This window comes from Aedes albopictus, chromosome 2 (assembly GCF_035046485.1).
Source record: "Aedes albopictus strain Foshan chromosome 2, AalbF5, whole genome shotgun sequence".
NCBI classification, from domain to species: domain Eukaryota; kingdom Metazoa; phylum Arthropoda; class Insecta; order Diptera; family Culicidae; genus Aedes; species Aedes albopictus.
In genome coordinates, this window is record NC_085137.1 from 299223690 (window position 1) to 299245751 (window position 22062).

The 22062-nt window shown below is 38.6% G+C and overlaps 3 protein-coding genes across 4 annotated transcripts; 2 read left to right on the top strand and 1 right to left on the bottom strand.

The window, feature by feature from the left end:
• Positions 1-2770: 2770 nt before the first annotated feature.
• LOC115269752 (zinc finger protein 551) lies at positions 2771-4647 on the bottom strand. Of its 2 annotated transcripts, none has more exons than XM_029878562.2 (2): positions 4321-4647; positions 2771-4236 (listed from the first exon to the last, which is right to left on the bottom strand). In XM_029878562.2, exon 2 carries the CDS (start codon positions 4231-4233, stop codon positions 3679-3681), a length of 555 nt encoding a protein of 184 aa, XP_029734422.1. In that variant the 5' UTR covers positions 4234-4236; positions 4321-4647; the 3' UTR covers positions 2771-3678. The 2 variants fall into 2 exon arrangements, with proteins under 2 accessions (XP_029734422.1, XP_062704802.1); XM_062848818.1 differs by having other exon boundaries at positions 2771-4266; positions 4321-4646.
• Positions 4648-7112: 2465 nt separating this feature from the next.
• Positions 7113-8626, top strand: LOC109423810 (zinc finger protein ZFP2-like). Its single transcript, XM_019698844.3, has 2 exons — positions 7113-7273; positions 7337-8626. The coding sequence occupies exons 1-2, from the start codon at positions 7251-7253 to the stop codon at positions 8541-8543; spliced, it is 1230 nt and encodes a 409-aa protein (XP_019554389.3). The 5' UTR covers positions 7113-7250; the 3' UTR covers positions 8544-8626.
• An 11728-nt stretch (positions 8627-20354) lies between these two features.
• LOC109430641 (zinc finger protein 37) lies at positions 20355-21847 on the top strand. Its single transcript, XM_019706736.3, has 2 exons — positions 20355-20472; positions 20536-21847. Exons 1-2 carry the CDS (start codon positions 20450-20452, stop codon positions 21785-21787), a joined length of 1275 nt encoding a protein of 424 aa, XP_019562281.3. The 5' UTR covers positions 20355-20449; the 3' UTR covers positions 21788-21847.
• The last annotated feature ends 215 nt before the right edge of the window (positions 21848-22062 follow it).

The following is a 22062-nucleotide window of genomic DNA, read 5'->3' on the forward strand; positions in this document are numbered from 1 at the left end:
TCATTCCCCCCTTCATCAAAAAAATTCAAAACAATAAGTTATGTTACAGTTGATGAAACATTTTATTAGGTAATGATCAAGGTTCTTCTTTGAATCGTTCTGTAGTTCGATGAGCTAATTCTGGAATTGATCTGGATCTTAGGCCTTTGCTACGCGGAAAGAGTTGCGTTCCAAGTCAAGATCTCTTTCCTAGACGTCAAGAAAACACCATTTGAATTTATTTTAAGTGCTGTCAAATGTTGAAGAATTTTATCCTTTATGCTTCTCGGAAATGTTTATTCTCTGCAGTTTTCGTCAATGATTGATAGTGGCCTCGCGTCAAATTGGGTATCGCGCTACTTGGGCGGTGGCTTCTATATTCGTCTGTTCTCCACTATAACTCAGTCATTTTTTTTAATTCTTAATCACTTAACCTAATTTACAGCTCTTTTGTCCACTTGGGTACTACGTGAGCAATTCCAATTGGACGCTGCACTTGCACTTTGTACAGCGCGCCTAAATGTATTCTATTCTATTCTACTTTATTGAACTGGTTGCCTTTGTGCTTCTTTCACTCTTCTACCCTGCCCATGGTAGAATGATGAGCACGGTGATGCAGATGTGTGGCTGCTGTTCCTTTTCCAGTTCGATTGGGGGTCCTTTATGAGTTGCGGTTCGCCGATATCCAAATTCCGGGTCCGTTAGAGCTATATGCTCCGAAGAGAGTCAGGTGCCAGCTGCTCTCGGGGGGAAGAGCAACTGTCGAAAAATTGCAAGTGCCGGAGCTGGGTTCGAACCCATGACCATCCGCTTATGAAGCGAACGTGTAGACCACTGCGCCACAGACAAACAGACGTAACACTTGCGAAATTTCCATCGACCACGCTTTTAACGATCATTTTAAATTTTCATAGTTGTGGCTTTCACAACCAGAGGCGCGCGCATCATTTTTCTAAGGGTTTAACGTTTCACACTAGCGCCTTCTGTTGACGATATGGCACAACACAGTGATTCGTGCAGCTTTTCCACCAGGTGATGGTAGTGTGAACTGGGCGATGGATTTCCATGAAAATCGTTCAAGGTGTTACGTCTGTTTGTCTGTGACTGCGCCACGGGCCCCGGCAACTCAGTCAATTTTGAATAAATTGACTTGAAATGTTGTACACGGGTAGATACTATACCTATCTCACTGCATTCCAAAAATTGTGTCAATTGGTTCAAATTTGACTGAGTTATAATGGAAAACCGACGAAAATAGAAGCCACCGCCCAAGTGGCGCGATTCCCTTTTACAGTTTACTTGAAAAGGCATTGAAGGAATTCATAAATGATGTGATGATGGTTTGTTTTCCTTGAAGCTTTAAATTGAGTTTCTTTGAAAATGTCAGCAAAATAAGCTAATTCAAGGAGCATGGCTTGAGCACTGGAAGCGCTGGATTTAACCAAAATAACAATCTTAACCATTTGATTAAAAACGAGGCTCAAAGATGTCGGTAGCGTCTTGGAAACAAGTGCTTGACCATGATCCATCATACAATGAAGAGAAATCAGTGTTAAAATGGTTGAAAATAAAAACACCCCCCCCCCTAAGAGGACGAAATTCCCCCCTAGGGGGGAATTTCCCCCTGGTTGAAAACCACTGGGCTAGAGAGACCGATGGTGAGAAGCCGCAAGCAGCGGTTGCCGTCGTTGCCGTAGAAGGTAGACGGTAGCGTGGAGACCTGACGAGAGCAAAGAGTTTTGCCGCGATCGACAGTCCGTGGCCACTGGTCAGCCGCGCTGGATCCAAAATTACGGGAATGGGCGATTGGAAGCTGTTTTTGAGGTCGGGTTGGCCGAGAATTATGGTAATGTTATAATCAGCCTCATTCTTGTTTACGGGCGTATCCGCTTTCGAACGTATTTGGTTCGTTCGAATCCGTAGCCCATTTGATTTTGCTGGTGTAAACGGGAAAGTTCGAAAGTGGATTCGATTGAAAACAAGAATGAGGGTGAATAACTCCAGGTGTAAACGAAACAAATTAAAAAATAACTTTATTCTACATACATTGAATATTACATGAGTATTTCACGACACGTATACGGAATGACCGATCGCATATTGAAATATGTACTATCGGTGAGCAAGCACAGCGGCGAGAGACGCAAAACTGATCAGTGATTCTCAACCGATTCTACGGGGTTGCCGTAGAATGTCTATGGCGTCGTGGCAGCACAAATGTCCACGTGGAGACATGGTCCCGAGAGCGGAAGACTATCCGTCCGCCTACACCGGAGTAGCTATTCGGGAACCTTTGGGAGCCGAAGTCGCAGATTAATTTATATGGGGCACTCCACTTGCACGAATTGCGAAATTTAGTGGTTTTTAATCTGTGGGAACATTCTACAAAAAAATCTCCAGAACTGGAAGAGATTGGATGAAATGTAAAAAGCTCAGTGGTTCTCAATCTATTTACTATGGAAAAACGATGTTTTTCCTTTATTTGACCGTAGCATTTACCCAAGTGTCCTAGATGGTTAGTTGATCCTGGGTACTCCTAGGCTACTCTAGTAGCTACAACATCATCAAAGAACGCATTTAAATCGCACTCCTCATTAATATATAGGAGAACTTACGTATTATCGGTTGTATTGTTCTCTTCGTCATGGGGGGTTTTTTTTTAAACCTATCGAACTCAAAGGTGGCCTCACATCTTTCCCAACCAAACTTAACTATACAAAACAATACAAAAAGATAAACATAGTAATTTGTAGAGAAAATATTTACATTCTCGCTATGTGAAGGTGTGAAACTTTTAGCTCTGGAACAGTTTATAGACGGAAATGACCCGAGCAGAGTAAAATAGCTCAATAATAGCATATTTTGATACGGAGATCAAAAAGTGATATTTGTTTGTTTGAGATAATAGGTAAAAGTACTGAAAATAATATCTCAATTTTACTCTTGGAACATCATCATCATAGCACATTTAGCTCTTGGTAAGATCTAACCAATAGCAGTGAGCTATTTGATTGATCTTTAAATATCAAACTTTGCTATTGGTTAGATGGTTCAAGAGTAAATTTTTGCTATTATTTCCAGTACTTTTACCTCTTACCTCAAACAAACCAATATCACATTTTGATCGGCAGTACTTGACCTCTGCTCGGGGAATGAAAACGAAAAAAAGTTAGTATGACTGACTAATTGAGTTGTAATGGTTAATTTATTATTTGTTATTTCTTGGATTGAAACGGTAAGTACATGATAATTCACTACGTTTTTGGTCATTAACAGTAATATTTTTGTTCTAATTTCCTCATTCGCCTTAACAAATTAGGTTCCCATACAAATTTTCCTACAAATTTGAATTGCTATTCGAATGCGTGTAATCAGTTTCGTACCTTTTAATTCCGCCCTATTTTGCTTAACCTTTGACAGATACGCGTTATCCACTGGATAACTGACACTGAGAAGATTACAAGTGGTAGTCGAATTACGCGTATCTGTCAAAGGATAAGCAAAATAGGGTGGAATTAAAAAGTACGAAACTGTTTACACTCATTCAAAGAGGGTATTCTGCTTAGAGGGTTCGAAAAGTCGGTACAAGATGAATTGCTATGCTAAAACGTAGATGTCATCCGAAAGCCCCTATGTTTCCACAGTTGTTGAAGTTTCTAAATGTATACTTAGCAGATTACGATCACCCTCTCTCATAATTTAATGAGTTTCATAATGCTTCAGTAGGTCCTCTTTTCGTTTGTAAGCCTTAGGGCAAAATTCGCAACAGTGAGCTGCGGCCTGGTGTGATCGATCATGTTGCTTGAGATTCCAAACGGTTTGGAAGCTTTTGTCACACTTACTACACCTAAAAGGACGGTCCTGTGTGTGATGTTTTCGCCTATGCAGCGCAAGATGAGATGCAGTTTTGAACGTCTCCTGGCATTTGGCACATGTCATGTTGTTGTGACTCTCCCGGTGTTGTAGATACTTCTCGTATGAGGAAAAATGTTTGTGGCATCCATCGCAAGGAAACGATTGTTGGCGGTTTCGGTGAGTTTGCACGTGGCGCTCAAAATTACCGGTGTTGTTAAATTTACGATCGCAATCACTACATGTGTAAACCAGTGAATGAACTTTGAAAACTATGTTGTTTCGTATGACTTCTTTGATGTCCACTTCATATGGGAGCTTCCCTTGCTCGCTGGTATTGTTGGGGAACACCAGTGGGGTTATTGGTATACTTTCAATCACGGTGTATTCTATGGGATCCATGTTCTAAAATGGCAAATAATTTTCAAAATTGTTCTGTAGATTATTTAAAATCGAAACACTGCGTTTTAATTCAACACAACGAACTACCTGCTTCGATTTTCTATTCTATAGAGCCCGACTGAACAGTAGCCAAACACCTGTACGTGCCACACATAATTAGAATAAATCTACCTGTTCAAAGAAGAAACGGCGATGATGCTCAAAACCGGTTGCTGCTGGAGCGTAACGCAGCTAACATAATGAGAATCCAATAGAAATGCTCAGTTTAAGCCTTATTATGATTCATGATTCGAAAACAAGAAAATGTTATAAAAAATGTAAAATTTAATTTGCCCAGTCAGAAATATTAAGCAGACAAATTGAAACGAATGTAAATTAGAGTTGATTTAAATGATTTTGAATTTTCGATGTATTTTTTAAAATTTGTATAGTCAACCTAAGAATATTGAAAAATAACACATTAATTTCGTTTTTAACAATTCTACATATTTAATTCACATTGTTGATCATCTCTATTTTTCACTTTTATTTTCATGTTGCTTTTTGCGATATGATAATTTTAACCCTTTTCTTCCCACGAATTGGAACAACTCAAAGCATTCCTAAAAAAAGGTGAACAAAAGGTTATGCAATTTTTCTGCACCAATGAATAAAAATGTTGCTGTTAGTCAAATTGTTTTTTCTAATGGTTCAATTGGTGGTCCTTGAACTTGGACTGCAAAACGGTGAGTCGATAAGGAGAGCGTCCAACATAGCTCTGATCTTCACAAGTTCCTACCTCAGGCGCTGTCCATAAACTACGTAGACTCAATTTTGGTCATCTCAGAACCACCCCCCCCCTCCCTCACTGTAGGCTTTCGTCCATACAAAAATTTCAGAATCATCGTCGAATTTCATTTGTTTTTGTGGAGTACTACTGATCCCACTGAACTTCTCTGCTTGTACCAGGTAGGTATACGAGAAAACAAAGCACTTTCACTTTTTCCAGATTGCACATGAATGCCATTTGTAATGCCGTTTGGCCGAACGCTGTTTAGCCGAAAGGGTCATTTGGCCGAACTATCTGTATTAGAAAGTTATTCCAATATTTCAGAAATTCAGAATGTTTCCTTCTTTCATAGGCTCTTCTTTCTAGTTTCACCATTAACCTTCACGTACCCTATCCTCGACAACTCTTTTTCAAAATGGTGCATGTTTATTATACTCAAGTGGCCATGCAATATCCAGAACCATTCCGGGGATATTCCGGATTGTACTGGGGTCAGGGGGATGCCAAAATAGTTTAAAGTGATTATTTCGTGTGTTATTGTGTTTGAACCATAGATTTTCAGCGATTTTTTTGTTGCGAACAGTGAAACACAACTGCGATAGCCAGATTTTCATAAGCTGACCCATCTAAAACCCCGTGACAGGTTCCGCGGGGCCTATGCAACCAATCTAGAGTGCGCTGGAAAAATGACCTTATCAGTTGTCAAACCACAACCTTTTGGCAAGACAAAGTTTGCCGGGACAGCTAGTCTATATATATATAAATGAGTTTGAAGTTCTTTTGAGGCAACAAAACTCACGAACGGATGAACCGATTGGCATGATTCTTTGATCACTAATTGAGAAAGCCCAGTAATTAAAATGAAACGCAACACCATGTTTTGCTATATTCGGTCTCTTTCATCATCATTACCCTAGAAACTTTGACGATGCAAATCTCTAGTTCCAGTTCCAGTGGACTGATCTAACTAAATACTTAGTCAATTGGCTTCTATAGTGGTGTAGAGATAAACCCATATGCTGAATCTGCATGCCAAACTGAACCGAAATTCAAATTTTCATAAATTTTGGTTCCCGGGAACATATTTTAAAATTGATTTGAAGTTTGTATGGGAGAAATTTGATGAATCACCCCTCGTCGGATTTTGTACTGGGCGCAGCTGTCAAATAGTTGCCCAGCTGTCAAAAAGTGATTTGAAAAAATCTCTTTGAAACAAGCTTTGAAATTGATTTTAAATATCAAAATAAAGTTCTAAAAATCTGGAAAAAAATCATAGTGGCTCTGAAAAAGGTGGTCTTTCGGTAAAAAATATATTTTTTTTTCTAAATTGTTCATCACATGCAAGCATACAAACGTTCAATGTTCCAGCCCAATCCATGCAGTAGAATTCGATATTAGCAGTTTTGATTAATCACTGGTCATAATTCATGTTTACAATCATGATTGAAAAATAACGCTCTAATGTTGATAAACATAAACCAAAATTGCTTATATCAGGCCAAACATGTCTAAAGGTCCTATCTGCAGAAGAGAGGCTCTCTTTGGTTTCCCTCTCTTTCGTTAATATCTCAGCTGTTTATTTGTATTATGATTGTCTCCTTGCATGGAACGATGGTCAAAACAATCGTTTTTTTTTTATTTGTACTGGAAAAATAGTTGAAAAGTGTGCCATTACTTTGTAATAATTGAAAGAGAAAGTGAACAAAGAGAGCCTCTCAAATGCAGATAGGACCTATGGAAATGTTTGGCCTGATATCATTTTATTCTTCTGATGCATTATTTATTGTCGGGCCGCCACCAAACCGGACTTCGCACAATCAAGTCGCGACGCGACCCCACTCGCGACGTTTTTTAATCATGTCAAAATTAGTGCACATCCTTCCCGTTGTTGTCAGCAACACAGCGCACTAGATGCGAAACAGTTGCACTTGTGGACCAAGAAAATGGCAATTTTTTATTGAATGTCGGTCTCGATTCCAACCAGATAGACAATATTATTGGTCTGAACTGAGGGAGGAAATACGAATTTCGTTACTTTCCGTTACGTAATTTAAGCTCTGCGTTCAAAAATCTAAACACGTGTAACGCAAATAATGCATCTTAATTCTGTTATGTTTTGTGCAGGTAATAACATGCAGCTGTCACTGGAGGTAGTTTCCTAACTTCCTAACAAGTACGGAATAAAGCAGCACCCAGTTAGTGTTTATAAGTTTTGAATCGAAATTATCAAAATTGTTTTACCTTAATCATGGATACAGAAGGCAAATCGATGTATGTTCAATGGGATTACCTGATTCATGTTGCCGCATATTTAATAATTTTGTCTTATTTCAGCCCTAGTGATGATCCAAACGGCTACTGTCGGCTCTGTTTTTCCGATCGTAACTTGGTTTCTCTTTTTGGGTACGATGCCCAACACCGTCAGCAATGGTTGGATGAAATTTCAAACTGCACGGGAGTCAAAATTGAAGCAAATGAAAATCGACCCAGTTCCATTTGCTGGAGGTGTGCTGTGGCCGTGGAGGACTTTCAATTATTCCGGAAACGGTGCTTGGCGAACGACGCCATTATCCAAAGCAAATATTCCAACACCGTCGTCAAACATGGAAATGTTGAGTGGCTCATCTCAATACCAGTATCTGAGCATACAGCAGATTTGATCTCTGATGAGAACGATTCCTTGTTGGAACCCATGATCAAACCGCAATCAAGCTCAGAAAGTAATCATGAGGAACTTACTTCCGAAAAGATAAATGGCTTGAATGCGGATGACTCACAAATCGCCAGGTCTGTCTCATGCCACTTGTGTAGAAATGAATTTGGCACACGGCAATCATTGTATGTTCATTTTAAAGAGCAACATTCCGAGCATGGTCGACCTTTTAAGTGTGATTTGTGCCAAGCAACCTTTAAGCGGAAGAGCCATTTAGACGATCATGTGTCTTCACATACTGGTGAGGTCCGATATGCCTGTAAATTTTGTGGGGAAAAATTTCTCAGGGCTAAACCACTGATGCGTCATCGCAAGAATTGCCATAAAGAGTTCCCTTTGAAAATCAAACCATCCAAAAGTCAGCCAGCTCAGTCAGAAGGTCAGTTTAAATGCAACTACTGTCCAAAATCATTCAAGCACAGGCCATCACTGAATTTCCACGTCAAATCGCATTATGATTTGCTACCTTTTGTCTGCGAGCAATGCGATGCTCGTTTCGTCAGCAATAATGGGCTACTAATACACCGAGGTAAGCACCATCCAGATACAGTAAATGCTTTCAGGACAGTGTCACCAGCATCACTGGAGCCGATAAAGAGAGTCAAGTGTACGCTGTGTACTCGGAACTTTGGAGAGCAACGTTATTTGCTACAGCACATGAGGTTCATGCATCCCAAAGAATCTGAAGGGCAGAATAACCAGGAAGCAGAGAGCGGGATGGCGGTTGAGGATCCAATTGAAAAGCAGACTGATGTGAATACTGAACCGGAAGCTGTGACGATAAAGTTTGAAGTTGAGGACAACGATGACGAAGTGGGCTATTCCTAATAATGATGTGGTTGAAATAAAACAAACGTGTAAGAATCTTTTAGAAAACGAATAACGTGATAATAAAGGCTAAAATGAACTGACTTTTATTTTTGATTTCCTTTGGTAAGAAACATGAGAAACTGAAAGTGTTGATATAAAATTGAATATGGTAGATTATGGCCATACGTTGTGTTTCTACAGCTCGGTGATAAGGCATGAGCATGAGCATAGATGCCCGCACAATTCGTAGTTGCTACTCCGTGATTGACCGGTGCAATCGAAATTGCACAGAGAACCAATGAATGGTGCTTGGGACCATAGCACAGCATTCTTAATGTACATAGTTTGAGAACTCTCAACTATATTAGGGTCAATAACGGTGCCGGTTCCGGTCTCCGTAATAAACAAGCTCGCCGTATACAAACAGGTGGTATTCCCGATGCTGATGTATGGTTCACCGGTGTGGATGGGCTGTGCCAGAACACACATCAAAAAGCTACAGGTGGTACAAAATAAGTACCTAAAAATGATACTCAGGCTCCCAACACACACAAGAACAACTGAGGTCCATCGGCTGGCTGGTCTCGATCCAATTACTAGCCTTCACAGTACCAGGTGCCAACATCAAAAGTTTAAAAATCTGTAACTTGGTCAAATTTCATCCGATTTTGATGAAAATTTTACAGAAAATCACAAATGAGTTGAATTTTAGACATATGCTATGGAACCATAAAAGTTCAACGTTGTTCCGGATTTAGGCCGAAAAAACCTGGGGTACCCTAGGTACCAAAACAGGGACTTTTTGAGAAAAACACTCGAAAACGTGTTGAAATTCGCAACAAATCAATTAATTTTAAATCTTTATTCAAGCACACCTGTACATGCACGGTTCTGCGACAGTAGAACATGTTCCGGCTGCGTAGCAGGCCGGAACCGGTTCCGGTAGGGACCCAAAGCGGACACTTTCTGAATTTCACAGATCCACATCGTTCGACGGCTTAAATTTCATGATTTTTTTTCTAGAAGCCAATAGCCATAGTGCCAATGATCAAAAAAAGTTTTGACCACTTCCGGATATTCCGGAACCGGTTCCGGTAAGAACCAAAAGAGGACACTTTCTGAATTTCAAAGAACAACATCGTTCGATGGTTCAAAATTCATGATTTTTCATCTGGATGTCAATAGACATGGTGCCGATGGCCAATAATTGATCTGGCCACTTCCTGGATATTCCGGAACCGGTTCCGGTAGGGACCCAAAGGGGACACTTTCTGAGTTTCACAGAGCCACATCGTTCGACGGCTCAAATTTCGTGATGTTTTATCTAGAAACCAATAGTCATAGCGCCAATGATCAAATATGGTTCGGACCACTTCCGCATATTCCGCAACCGGTTTCGGTAGGGACCCAAAAGGGGCATTTTCTGTATTTCACAAAACCACATCGTTCGACGGCTCAAAATACTTGATTATTCATCTTGATGGTAATAAATATAGTGCCAATGGCGGACAATGGATCTGGGCACTTCAGAATATTCTGGGGTTCCAAAAAGAGCCCAAATAGAACACTATCAAAAATTCGCGTAACCCCCTCGTTCGTTTAATCAAAATTCATGATTTTCGTCGTAGTCGTAGAGCCAATGATCAAAAATGGTTCTGGCCACTTCCGGATGTTGCGGAATCAGTTCCGCTAGGGATCCAAGAGGACACTTTAAGAATTTTACGTAACCCCATCGTGCAACAGCTCAAAATGTATGACTTTTCTTCCATTCATTAGTCATCCTAAGCAGCACATGTGTCACACAAGAGCCACGCAGCGCAGTTTTTGAAATTGACTTAGTTATTGCAGAAAGTGCCCAAAATAAGATCCTTTATTTGAAGAATCTTAAACCCTATAATGCGAATGTATTTTGTTTACAATAAATATGACAAATCGTTCAATAATTCGGAAGTTCTACTGTATGGATTATGCTGAAACTGCACCAGGTACTGATAACACTGCTCGACAAAATTTTACAAAAATTGGTGTTATGGGATGAGAAAAAAAATAACAGGGGTTTGGGACCCTAGAAGTGTCATAGTGAAAGATTTTTTGAAGGCCTCACAGTTCAAAACCGAAGTTTGTATGAAGAACTTGGGGTGTTCAATTGATATGTGCATTAGAACGTGCCGTGCATATTTTTAGGCGTTTTCGGTGTTTGAGTTAGTTTAGTTATTGTCTAACGCATAAATATATGCACAGCGCGTTCTAATGCACATATCAATTGAACACCCCAAGTTCTCCATACAAACTTCGGTTTTGAACTGTGAAGGCCCGGTCCAATATTTTTTAAAAATTCTTTCATTATGACACTTCTAGGGTCCCAAACCCCTGTTATTTTTTTCTCATCCCATAAAAAAATTTAGTGTTGAACGGTGTTATCAACAGTTTTAGACCGTTTAGGAGTTATTGGATATGGCCACCGAGTGCCTAATTTCCAGAATTGTGTCGTTTTTTGTGGATGATGCCTTGAAATTATTAGTTTTTTGTTATAACATTTCCTAGGGATTTTTTTTAGGAATTTTCATGCGTTCTACTAAGTTATTCTTTGTGATGAAATTTACCTCCTTATGTTGTTTTTTTTCTTATTGGAATATCGCTTTAAGTGAAACGGAGCCTGCATCTCAATATGGAGAAATCCCAAAAAGATTTCCTGGCGGAGTCCTTTGATAAATCCCTGCAAACACATGAGAAATATTGGACAAATTCCTTGAGCGATACTAGAACTCCTCCAGATATTGTTGCTGTAATTCCCCATGTAATTATAGATGAGATTCCTACAAAATAAAGCATCTTATGATTTTTGCAGATATTTAAAAAAAATTGTAATAAGTATCATCCAGATTTTTTTTAATTTTAGATTCTAGCTTGATTAGTGAACCACTTGATAATTAAGTATTCTTGCGGAAATCATCATGGCAAATTTCTGCAGGAATGCTGCTGGTATTTATTCAGGATTTTCTGGTGAAATGCACTTAGATGACCTGATAGAATTCTTTGGGAACAATCACAGGAACAATTTTACAATCACAGTACGAATTTGTATAGGAATATTTGGAGAAGCCTCTGGAGGAGCACTCTCATAAAGAATCTCCCATCAGGCATTTATGGAGACACGTCAAGTGGATTTTTTTTAAATTTTTCCATGGATTCCTTCAAGAGATCTCCTTGACATTTCTTCACGTATTTCTATAAGAATGCCTTCAGTATTTCTTCAAGGGAAATTATTTCTGTGATTTTTACAGACATTTTCCAAAAAAATTCAACACCAATTCCGCTTGGAAAATCGCAAGAATGTCTGCCTTCTTCTCCTAAAAATCCTCATGTGATACCTGCAGAGATTTTCCCAAGAATTCCTCCAGGAATTCCTCTTAGAGTTAATCTCTTAAAATTCTGGCTGGAATTCATGTTATATATTATATGGGATTCATGCAGCAGTCTCTACTGTAACTATGAATCCCAATAGAAATTCAGGCTGAGATTTTTTATAGGGATTCCGTTAGAATTTCTCTAAAGCTCCTTCTATGAATATCTCTTTGTATTCTTGCTGGAAATCCCCTTCAGATTCGTTTGAGTTTGGCTTAGTTTCTGCAATATTCGGAAGGGGTCAAATCAATTATTGGCCATCGTGCTATGCTATGCCTATTGATACTCAGATGATAAATCATGAATTTTGAACCGTTGAATGATGAGGTTACGTAAAAATCTGAAAGTGTTCCTTTTGGATCCCTACTGGCACCGGTTCTGGAACATCCGGTAGTGGCCAAAACCATGTTTGATCATTGGCTCTACGACTGTTAGCTACTAGATAAAAAATCATGAATTTTGACAACATCGAACGAGAGGCTTACGTGGAATTCTGATAGTGTCCTCTTTAGGTTCCTACCGAAACCGTTCCTGGAATATCCGGAAGTGGCCAGATCCATTGTCCGCAGTCGGCACTATGTATATTGATATCCAGATGAAAAATCATGAACTTTGAGTCGAACGATGTGGTTCTGTGAAATACAGAAAGTGTAGCTCTTGGGTCCCTACCGGCACCGATTCCGGGATATCTGGAAGTGACCAGAAGCAAGACTATTGGCTTCTAGATAAAATAAATCATGAAATTTGATTCCGGAATATCCGGAAGTGGCCAGAACCATTGTCGAACATCGGCACTATGCCTATTGACATCCAGATGAAAAATCATGAATTTTGAGCCGTCGAACGATGTGGTTCTGTGAAACTCAGAAAGTGTCCCCTTTGGGTCCCTACCGGAACCGGTTCCGGAATATCCAGGAAGTGGCCAGATCAATTATTGGTCATCGGCACCATGTCTATTGACATCCAGATGAAAAATCATGAATTTTGAACCGTCGAACGATGTTGTTCTTTGAAATTCAGAAAGTGTCCTCTTTTGGTTCTTACCGGAACCGGTTCCGGAATATCCGGAAGTGGTCAAAACTTTTTTTGATCATTGGCACTATGGCTATTGGCTTCTAGATAAAACATCATGAAATTTAAGCCGTCGAACGATGTGGTTCTGTGAAATTCAGAAAGTGTCCCCTTTGGGTCCCTAACGGAACCGGTTCCGACTTGCTACGCGGCCGGAACATGTTCTACTGTCGCAGAACTGTGCATGTACAGGTGTGCTTGAATAAAGATTTAAAATTAATTGATTTGTTGCGAATTTCAACACGTTTTCGAGTGTTTTTCTCAAAAAGTCCCTGTTTTGGTACCTAGGGTACCCCAGGTTTTTTCGGCCTAAATCTGGAACAACGGTGAACTTTTATGGTTCCATAGCATATGTCTAAAATTCAACTCATTTGTGATTTTCTGTAAAATTTTCATCAAAATCGGATGAAATTTGACAAAGTTACAGATTTTTAAACTTTTGATGTTGGCACCTGGTACTGTGAAGGCTAGTAGGCTAGAAAACATAGCATCAAAACATCAAGTCAGGTCTATTCATTCAGAATGGCAAATCATTAGGAACATCTACCAGTAAGATGGGGTTCCTTTGTAAATAATGTATATAGTTTGATTAGGTTTAGGATAGATTAGGTTAAGGCAACAAATTAAAACATAATATTGTTTACACAGCACAAACATTTATTCAAAAAAAAAATCGAAACAAACAAGTTAGCAATAACTAAGATGAAAGGACTCAAGTCTGAATAGCTTCTACAGCGGTATCACTTACACTGTATGTATAAAATTATTGTTAAACCAAAAGAGCAAATAAACATAAATAAATTGATTGAAAAAAAAAATTGTGCCGGTTCCGCGTCTCCACCCCACTAGGGAGCAGAAACCTTTAGTCTATTCCACACAGAAATGAACTGAATGCGACGCTTAACTTTTTGAAAGAAGCGGCAGGGGAAAAATATAACCTAAATCACAAATCAACCAAATTCTTTGATTTCAGTATATTTTCAGTTAAATGTTCACTATAGTAGACATAGGGTGAAACAAATTGGTCAAAAAACGACAGCAGTGGAAAATAGTTGTTCTAGGCACAGCTGTACATGTCGACAAAAACGAAGCTTTATCCAAAACAGCCTGAATTTAAATTAACTGAACAAAAATGAACTACTTCGGCGTATTATTCATCCATAACAGTTGTTTTGTAATGAAATGGCTTTATAGGTGTAAAAAATGTACGAAATTCGGAAAAGTCTCATGGTGTCCATATTGCCCCATGGGGGTGTCCATTCTGCCCCGTATGCTTGAAGACGGTCATGAAAAACTAACATTTTTCAAAACATTTTTTGAAGTGGATAAATCATTTTTCTTCGTGAGCATTCTTATGCAATAGATGCTAAATAGACTTTAAAAGGATACTTGTATAAAAAAAACTAAACTTTTTTGACATCTTGCCAGGTAAAGTTGGCAAAAACCTTAGGGTGTCCATATTGCCCCGCCTACCCCTACTAATGTAGAAATGCTCGACACCAAGCATACATCCCAATTTCGTTTCTACTCCTCGGGTACAAGGTAACGACGAACAACTTTCACTACTCACATTTAATGCACAAGAAATAACGAGGAACACCAACATTCCATTTTTAATAAGATATCCAGAGATTTTTTAACATTTGGGTGGGTAGAACGGAACCCATCTTCAGCATAGTGTTCCCATTTTCATCCTATCGAAAACAAAATTAATAAGCGCTAATTTGTTTTGTTTCTAATTTTAGTATTTTTCGTTGGCATGAGCAGAGCATACATGATAACAAAAATAACGAAAACAATTAGAGCTTAACTCGTCTGTTTAGGAATAGGAATAAGCTGAAGAAAGGTGATCATACCGTGGCATGGATTTATTACATACCATGCGCCTCCATCTCCTTCCATTTTTGCTTCGAAGAGAATGATGAAACCATTGCCTTCGTACTTCATTCAAACCCTTCCTGATCAAGAAGGCATAACAAAAACATAACATTCTATATCAACGTTTGATAGATACAGCTAAATTCGTTATATTTAGATTTATATGATGAAATCGGTACGAAGACAAGTTTTTATTATACCATAATAACAAAATCAGTTAAAAATAAATTAACATGCAAGTTGATCATATTTATATCAACATTATCACAAACTTAGTTATAGTTTTGAACATGCAATGTATAAATAATAAATAGTTTCAGCTTAGAAAGCTAATGACTCTCAAATGGTGAAAAGCGTGGAACGCATTACGCAATTTCACACATAGTGGGAGTGTGTATTTGTTTAGATGTTTCTTCTCATGATCCTGATCACCTAAAAGATCATCAAAGTTGTTCAGAATACTTGAAGTTCTTAAATGTTGTAACATTTAGTTCAGAAAATTCCACTACTGCGTTGTGCTAGTATGCATTATGTATAGGGCTTTTTGATATGTTAGATCTCATTGTTCTGACGTCCTAGAAAGTTCAGCGAAGTTGTCAAGTGGTTCTCAAGTTGTGGAAAATGTGTTATGTAATTAAACCGCTACGTGGCGCTTGCATTTTAAATACAGGATTTTGTACATGTCTTGGAGGTTTTCTTTTTATTAATTTTATTATATAACCCGGGCATACGAGAATATCTAAATCATATCTCAAATCGAACAAATTTTGCTGTCATAGCTCGATGTGATTTTGAAGTGTTATTCAAAAATTTAAAGAATATCTCACGAATAACTCAAAGTGATATGATATCAGTTTTTGTTCTTGTCGAAATATCTGAAAATTTCTACATAAAACAAATTTAGCTTTTCTGCCCGGAAAGGAACACATACACCCATAGAGATGGCTCAATGTTATTGAAATGCCATGCGCCCCTTTCTGAGCTGTGGAAACGAAGAACCTCATGCTCTTGTTCTCATGAGTGGTAAGCATCGCCGCCGTTGAATCCTAAGGTCGTAAGTTCAATGCTGGATGTTGGCATTTTCTTTTTATTTTTTTTCAAGAAAAAGTTCGACACATCTTGTCTGCTATTGTTTTGATCTTGTAATATCTTAACGAGCTATTATTGAGCAATTCACCATACTAGATTTTGCTATTATTTCTGATCTTTTACCTCTTATATAAATCAAACCAATAACAGTTTTTGTTCTTCAGTAATTCACTCAGTAATAACTGAATATGCCATTCATTAGATGTTTCCACCTACTCGGGGGAAGTATTTCTCCAGTAGTTCTTCTAGGGAGTTCACTGCCCTGAACCGCATATCAGTACCATTTGCATTTTCCACGAGATTTCTTCACCAATGGTTCTTATTTCTACTGCTTTTCATATAGGCAAAATAAAAGCAACTAGTTTGTTCAGAAATTATCTATATATATATATATATATATATATATATATATATATATATATATATATATATATATATATATATATATATATATATATATATATATATATATATATATATATATATATATCTATCCGCGCATCACTTGCGAACGGATGGTCCGATTTGGGTCGTCTAAGTTTTGTTCTGTTAGTTTTCACCCAAGGAAGGTTTATGAGGCAAAAAACATGGGAAAATTGAGAGTTTTTGAAAATCGGGTTTTTATACATTTTGAACGGGGACTTGGGCTTGGTTAGGTACTTGAAACGTCAAAAACCGCAGTAGGCAAGACAAAGTTTGCCGGGTATAGCTAGTATATATATAAATGAGTTTGAAGTCCCTTTGAGGCAACAAAACTCACGAACGGGTGAACCGATCAGGATGACTCTTGCATGGTTCGGTTCGTATTCGTGGTGGCTGTGTTTATATACATAAAAAGTTATGGAAATCATTTAAGAAAAATAAAGAATGTAAAAATGTAAAGGCGGGAAGAAATTTGGCGTGATAGAAATGAAATCAATCTAGAGTGCGTTGCAGCGATGTCCTCAACAGCTGTCAAACCACCACAGCTTGGCAAGACAAAGTTTGCCGGGACAGCTAGTATGAAATAAAAATTTCAAGTCAGTTTGTCCCATATGAAAAGGAATCGCATATCAGTCCCATCTAGTTAACCATGATAAAAGTTGATCTTTAGAACATTTAGACGATGTGGACTGACTGGGTTTTACGGAAACTTGGTGTTTTTTCGGCTTTCAGTCACAGAAAAAGCGTTGATTATTTCAAATCATTGCCTACGTTTCGATCCTGTGGTTGGGGAACCCTGATGAAGATCAAAACCACAGGATCGAAACGTACGCAATGATTTGAAACAATCAACGCTTTTTCTGTGACTGAAAGCCGAAAAAAAAACGCCAAATTTAGACGATGGATATATGTATTTATTTCATTTGATGTGTGGAGTTATTCAAAATAATACTGATTACAAAGCAGCAAACGTGTATAACGTTTAAAACGTGTAAACTGTTTCAATCTGCTTTTAGCTGTCAGAGGGTCTTTCCAGAACTTCTTCTCATTATCTGCGATAAGTTGCAAAATTGCAGCTAGCAATGTCGCTGATCTTTCCTCGTCGAATTTTAGGGGCTCCTCTAGGTATAGAATTGATCTTGCACTGAAAAAACTGGCATAGTAACGCTGACAAAATCGAGGGTGAAATTAAAAACTTTTACCACTTGATTTTGGTAGACAATAATTCATTCTTGAAACTACCATGTGCAGGGTTCAATTTACCATGTTGTTTTTTATTTACATTTCATGGTAGCATTGAACCTCTCTACATAGTTCATTTTACTATGTGCGTGAGAAACAGCATAGTACATTTGACTATGTCATATGGTACTTGTCCTGTCGTCTTTGTAGTTTACATTTAAGAAAAGAGCAAAAATAAATAAATAAATTATATTTATTGCTAAATAAATTAAATGTATATACAATTATTCCCCAATTAAATCTTGAATTAAATGAATATCTTCCGGGAGCGTCTGAAATAACCTTTTTCAAGTCGTTTGGTTTCGTTCTGCTGGAATGTGTTGGTGAAAATGGTGGTTCTGCCGAAGTTTCTGGAGAATGTCCATCTGCGATATGACGACGTCGTTCGGGAATTTTAGATGCTGAACTGGGCGATGCGCGGTGATAAAGGAAGTGGTCAGTTTCATGCCGTTTGGGAGTTCCAGGAGACTGGTGTCTTGCGACGAATCCAACTGAAGGGGAAATCAACATGCATACTAAGCGGATTCCGGAGGTGGGTCCTTTTGGGTCGAGCGGTTTTATGAAACCTGTAAATGGTAGAACATGTTTTGGAGGATGTGACGGAATTGGGTTTTTAAATTTAGAAAAAATCAATGATCAAATCAATTTTTTTGCAAAAGAGCACCTTTTTCTGAGTCACTGTGATTTTTTCAGATTTTTAGAACATTATTTAATATTTAAAATCTATTTTAAAGAGATTTTTTCAAATCACCTTTTGACAGCTGGGCAACTGCTTGACAGCTCCGCCCAGTACCAAATCCGACGAGGGGTGATTCATCAAATCGCTCCCATACAAACTTTAAATTGATTTTTAAGTAGGTTCCCGGGCACCAAAATTCAAGAAAATTTGGATATCGGCTCAGTTTGGTATGCATATTTAGAATATGGAATTATCTCAACACCGCTAAAGAAGCCAATTTCCAGGTAAACATCGTGACCAACCTTTCGCTTCTTCCCGTTCTTATAGTTCCCATAATTTTTCTCCTTGGAATCAGATTTTTGTTAGCCTACTTCCAGACAATCTCTACGAAACGGCAGTAGTGGCCACGAAGCTTTTGAATTTTCTTCCGGAATTCCTGAAAGCTTTGAACTCTGTAACCTGTTGGGTGGGAACTTCGTTGCCCGCGTTACTGTGATTCCTGATAGATGTAGATGGACTTTGAGAGCGTTAAAAAATCCTTGCAAAAATATTAATCGATTAGTATACTCACCAGAAGAGCTTCGGCTTTAACGTAATTATGAAATAATTTACTGAAACAAACTACGTCGCAAACAACTCATTGAAAAAAAAAAAATGTCTGCGGAAATTGCTGATAAAAAGAAATACTTTCGGTGGTGGTAAAACGTAAAACTAAACATGTGAATATTAGTAGGGAACATGAACATGGTTCTGAGAATCACGAACATCATTATTAAGATAACCACGTTTGATGGTATTGATTACCATGCGCTTGATCGTCAAGGCATAGTAATTACAGGGCAAACATAGTAGTCATCACTGATAATATGGTCGCCATAACTATTTTTAGGCATGGCAAAATTAAACATGGTTGAATTATTAATTTTACTATAATATTTTTCTCAGTGTGAAGATCGAACGCGTCCGAAAAAAATAAAATTATTTTGATTGACAGTCAATAACCTACTCACTTCATTTCCGGTAGTATTTTACCCTCTCCCTATCACTCTTATATCCCTCTATCATGTGTCAATAAGAAGATCTCTTAAAACTTTTACTTGGGAAATTGAACACCTCAGCGAAGTTATGCCTTGACTTCAGAGAACCATAGATTAACACCAATGAGAGTTCTTTGCACACGAAAAAAATAAAAAACAAAAAACGGTTGGCTCTAAAAACCAATATTACATCGAACAGGATCAAGTAAGTTCCTCGATAAAAATCATGCAAATTACATGAAATATCTTGTAAACCTCTGTGAAATCCCATGCTTTAGTTATGTGCATAAAAATGCAAAACATACTCATTAGGGTCTCCAGTTAGCCTAGTGGTTAGGGCTATAGATCGCCTATCCGGAGACAGCGGATCCGATTCCCGTTCCGGTCAGAAAAAAAATCTCGACTCCCTTTGGCATAGCATTGTGCTTGCCTCAAAATATACAAATTCATGCAATGGCAGGCAAAGGAAGCCCTTCAATTAATAACTGTGGAAGTGCTCAAAGAACACTAAGTTGAAGCGAGGCAGGCCAGTGGGGACCTAGAGCCACAAAGAAGAAGAAGAAGAAGTCATATTTTTCTGATATATTTGACCATGTTTTCTTAAGTGCCCCACACAATGCATACCCAGGCAACCAGCAATCGCATAAGATGTTACATAGGATGATAAAGTGGAGGCCAATGCGTGCATGCCTCCATTTAGGCGCATGAAAAATGTACGCCTCCACTTAAGCATCTTATTCAACATCCTATACGATCACTGGTTGACTGGGTACGTTTGCGTGTGCGTGACAGTAGTTTGACACATTTCCTATGGGAAAACTGTCAAAAAAAAAACGCAAACCTCGACGGAACGGACGCTATGTGTTCCATCAGCCTTTAGCGGAACATTGTGCCCTATTTCCCCTACATCAGATAGATATTCATACTGAAAAACGCAAACACGGTAATGGTGTTAGTGATGATCGTTAGAGTAACTGCCTTTGGGATAACGCTGTATAACGCGTTGCACGCCGGCTAGCTGTCATAACACAACATTTTATATTAAATATTGGTGTTGTTTAAGCCGTGAATTTAATTCACAAAAAATATATTTCACAATAATGAGTGCTAAAGCAGAGTCTGTGTAGGATTTCATATGAAATTCCTATTAACTAACCAGCTTAATTTCGGTTGTTTTATATTTCAGCCCTAGCGATGACCCAAACGCTTACTGCCGGCTTTGTTTTTCTGGTCGCAATTTGGTTGCTCTACTGAGCTATGACGAAGAACGTCGTCAGTATTTCTTAGATGAAATAACAAATTGCACTGGTATCAAGTTCGAAGCAGTTGAAAGTCAACCCTGTTCAATTTGCTGGAAATGTGCTGTGGCTGTGGAAGATTATCAGTTGTTCCGGAAACGGTGCTTAGCAAACGATGTCATCATTCGAAGCAAGTACCCCAGTTCAACCACAACAGTTAAGCATGGTACAGATGAGTGGCTCATATCAATACCTGCTTCGGAGCTTCCTTCAGATTTGAACGACGAGGAAAGCATGGATGAGCCACTGGTTGAACCAATGACCAAAAGGAAAACAAGATCGAAAACTAATCGTGGCAAGTTTAGCAGTAAAAAGATGGATGAGCTGAATAAAGGTGAATCGCAATCGACAAAGTCCACTACATGTCAATTATGCAAACATGACTTCGTCTCACGACAATCGCTATATGCCCATTTCAAGGAGCAGCATTCAGAACGCGGTCGACCTCACAAGTGCCATTTGTGCGAAGCGACTTTCAAAAGAAAAAGCCATCTAACGGATCATGTGTCGTCTCACACCGGGGAGGTAAGCTATGCTTGTGAAGACTGTGGCACAAAATATTCGAAAGCAAAGTCGCTTAGCCGTCATCGTAGAGCGTGTCATATGGAACGTCCATCGAATACAAAACCAGCAAACCGGCAGCCGCTTTCTACAGATGGACAGTACAAATGCAACTACTGCCCAAAAACGTTCAAACACAGGCCTTCGCTGAACTTCCACATCAAGACCCATAACGAAGTGTTGCCCTTCGTGTGTATTCTGTGCGATACTCGATTTGCCACTAAGAAAGGAATGTTAGTTCATAGAGGCAAGTATCATCCAACCCCGATGGATGCCTTCAAGCCAATTACGCCATCGTCTCTAGAGCCCAAGAAAAGTCTCCAGTGCTCGTTTTGTGATCGTTCTTTCGATCAGCGGAATTATTTGACGCAGCACCTGAAATTTATGCACCCAAACGAGTTTGTTGATATGAATGAGAAGGAAGAATCAGAGGAAGCTAGACAAGAGACACAAGGGGACACTGAAGGACAGCATGAAGTTAATGTTGAGGAGGCAGATGTGGCCATAAAGGTTGAAGTAGAGGAGAACGATCCAATTTGTGATGATTCTTATAATGAAAATGTATCTGAAATGTTGTAAATATGTCTGAGACGAATATTTATGAAACAAAAATATAAATAAAAACAAAATAAAATTGAACATTGTCAATTACTGTTTACGAACGAAACTCGGTTTCAACAACGGTCGCTGTGTTTTTGAATATTTTAAAAACCTATCATCAGAACCATTGATTTTTATGTTTGATTTTAAGTTTTACATTGCCGTGCAAAAGTTTGGGGTCGCCCCTTCAATGTTTTTTAATCATATCTCAATCATCTTTAATTCAATCCATGCATTCTTAGACTGTATTGGAC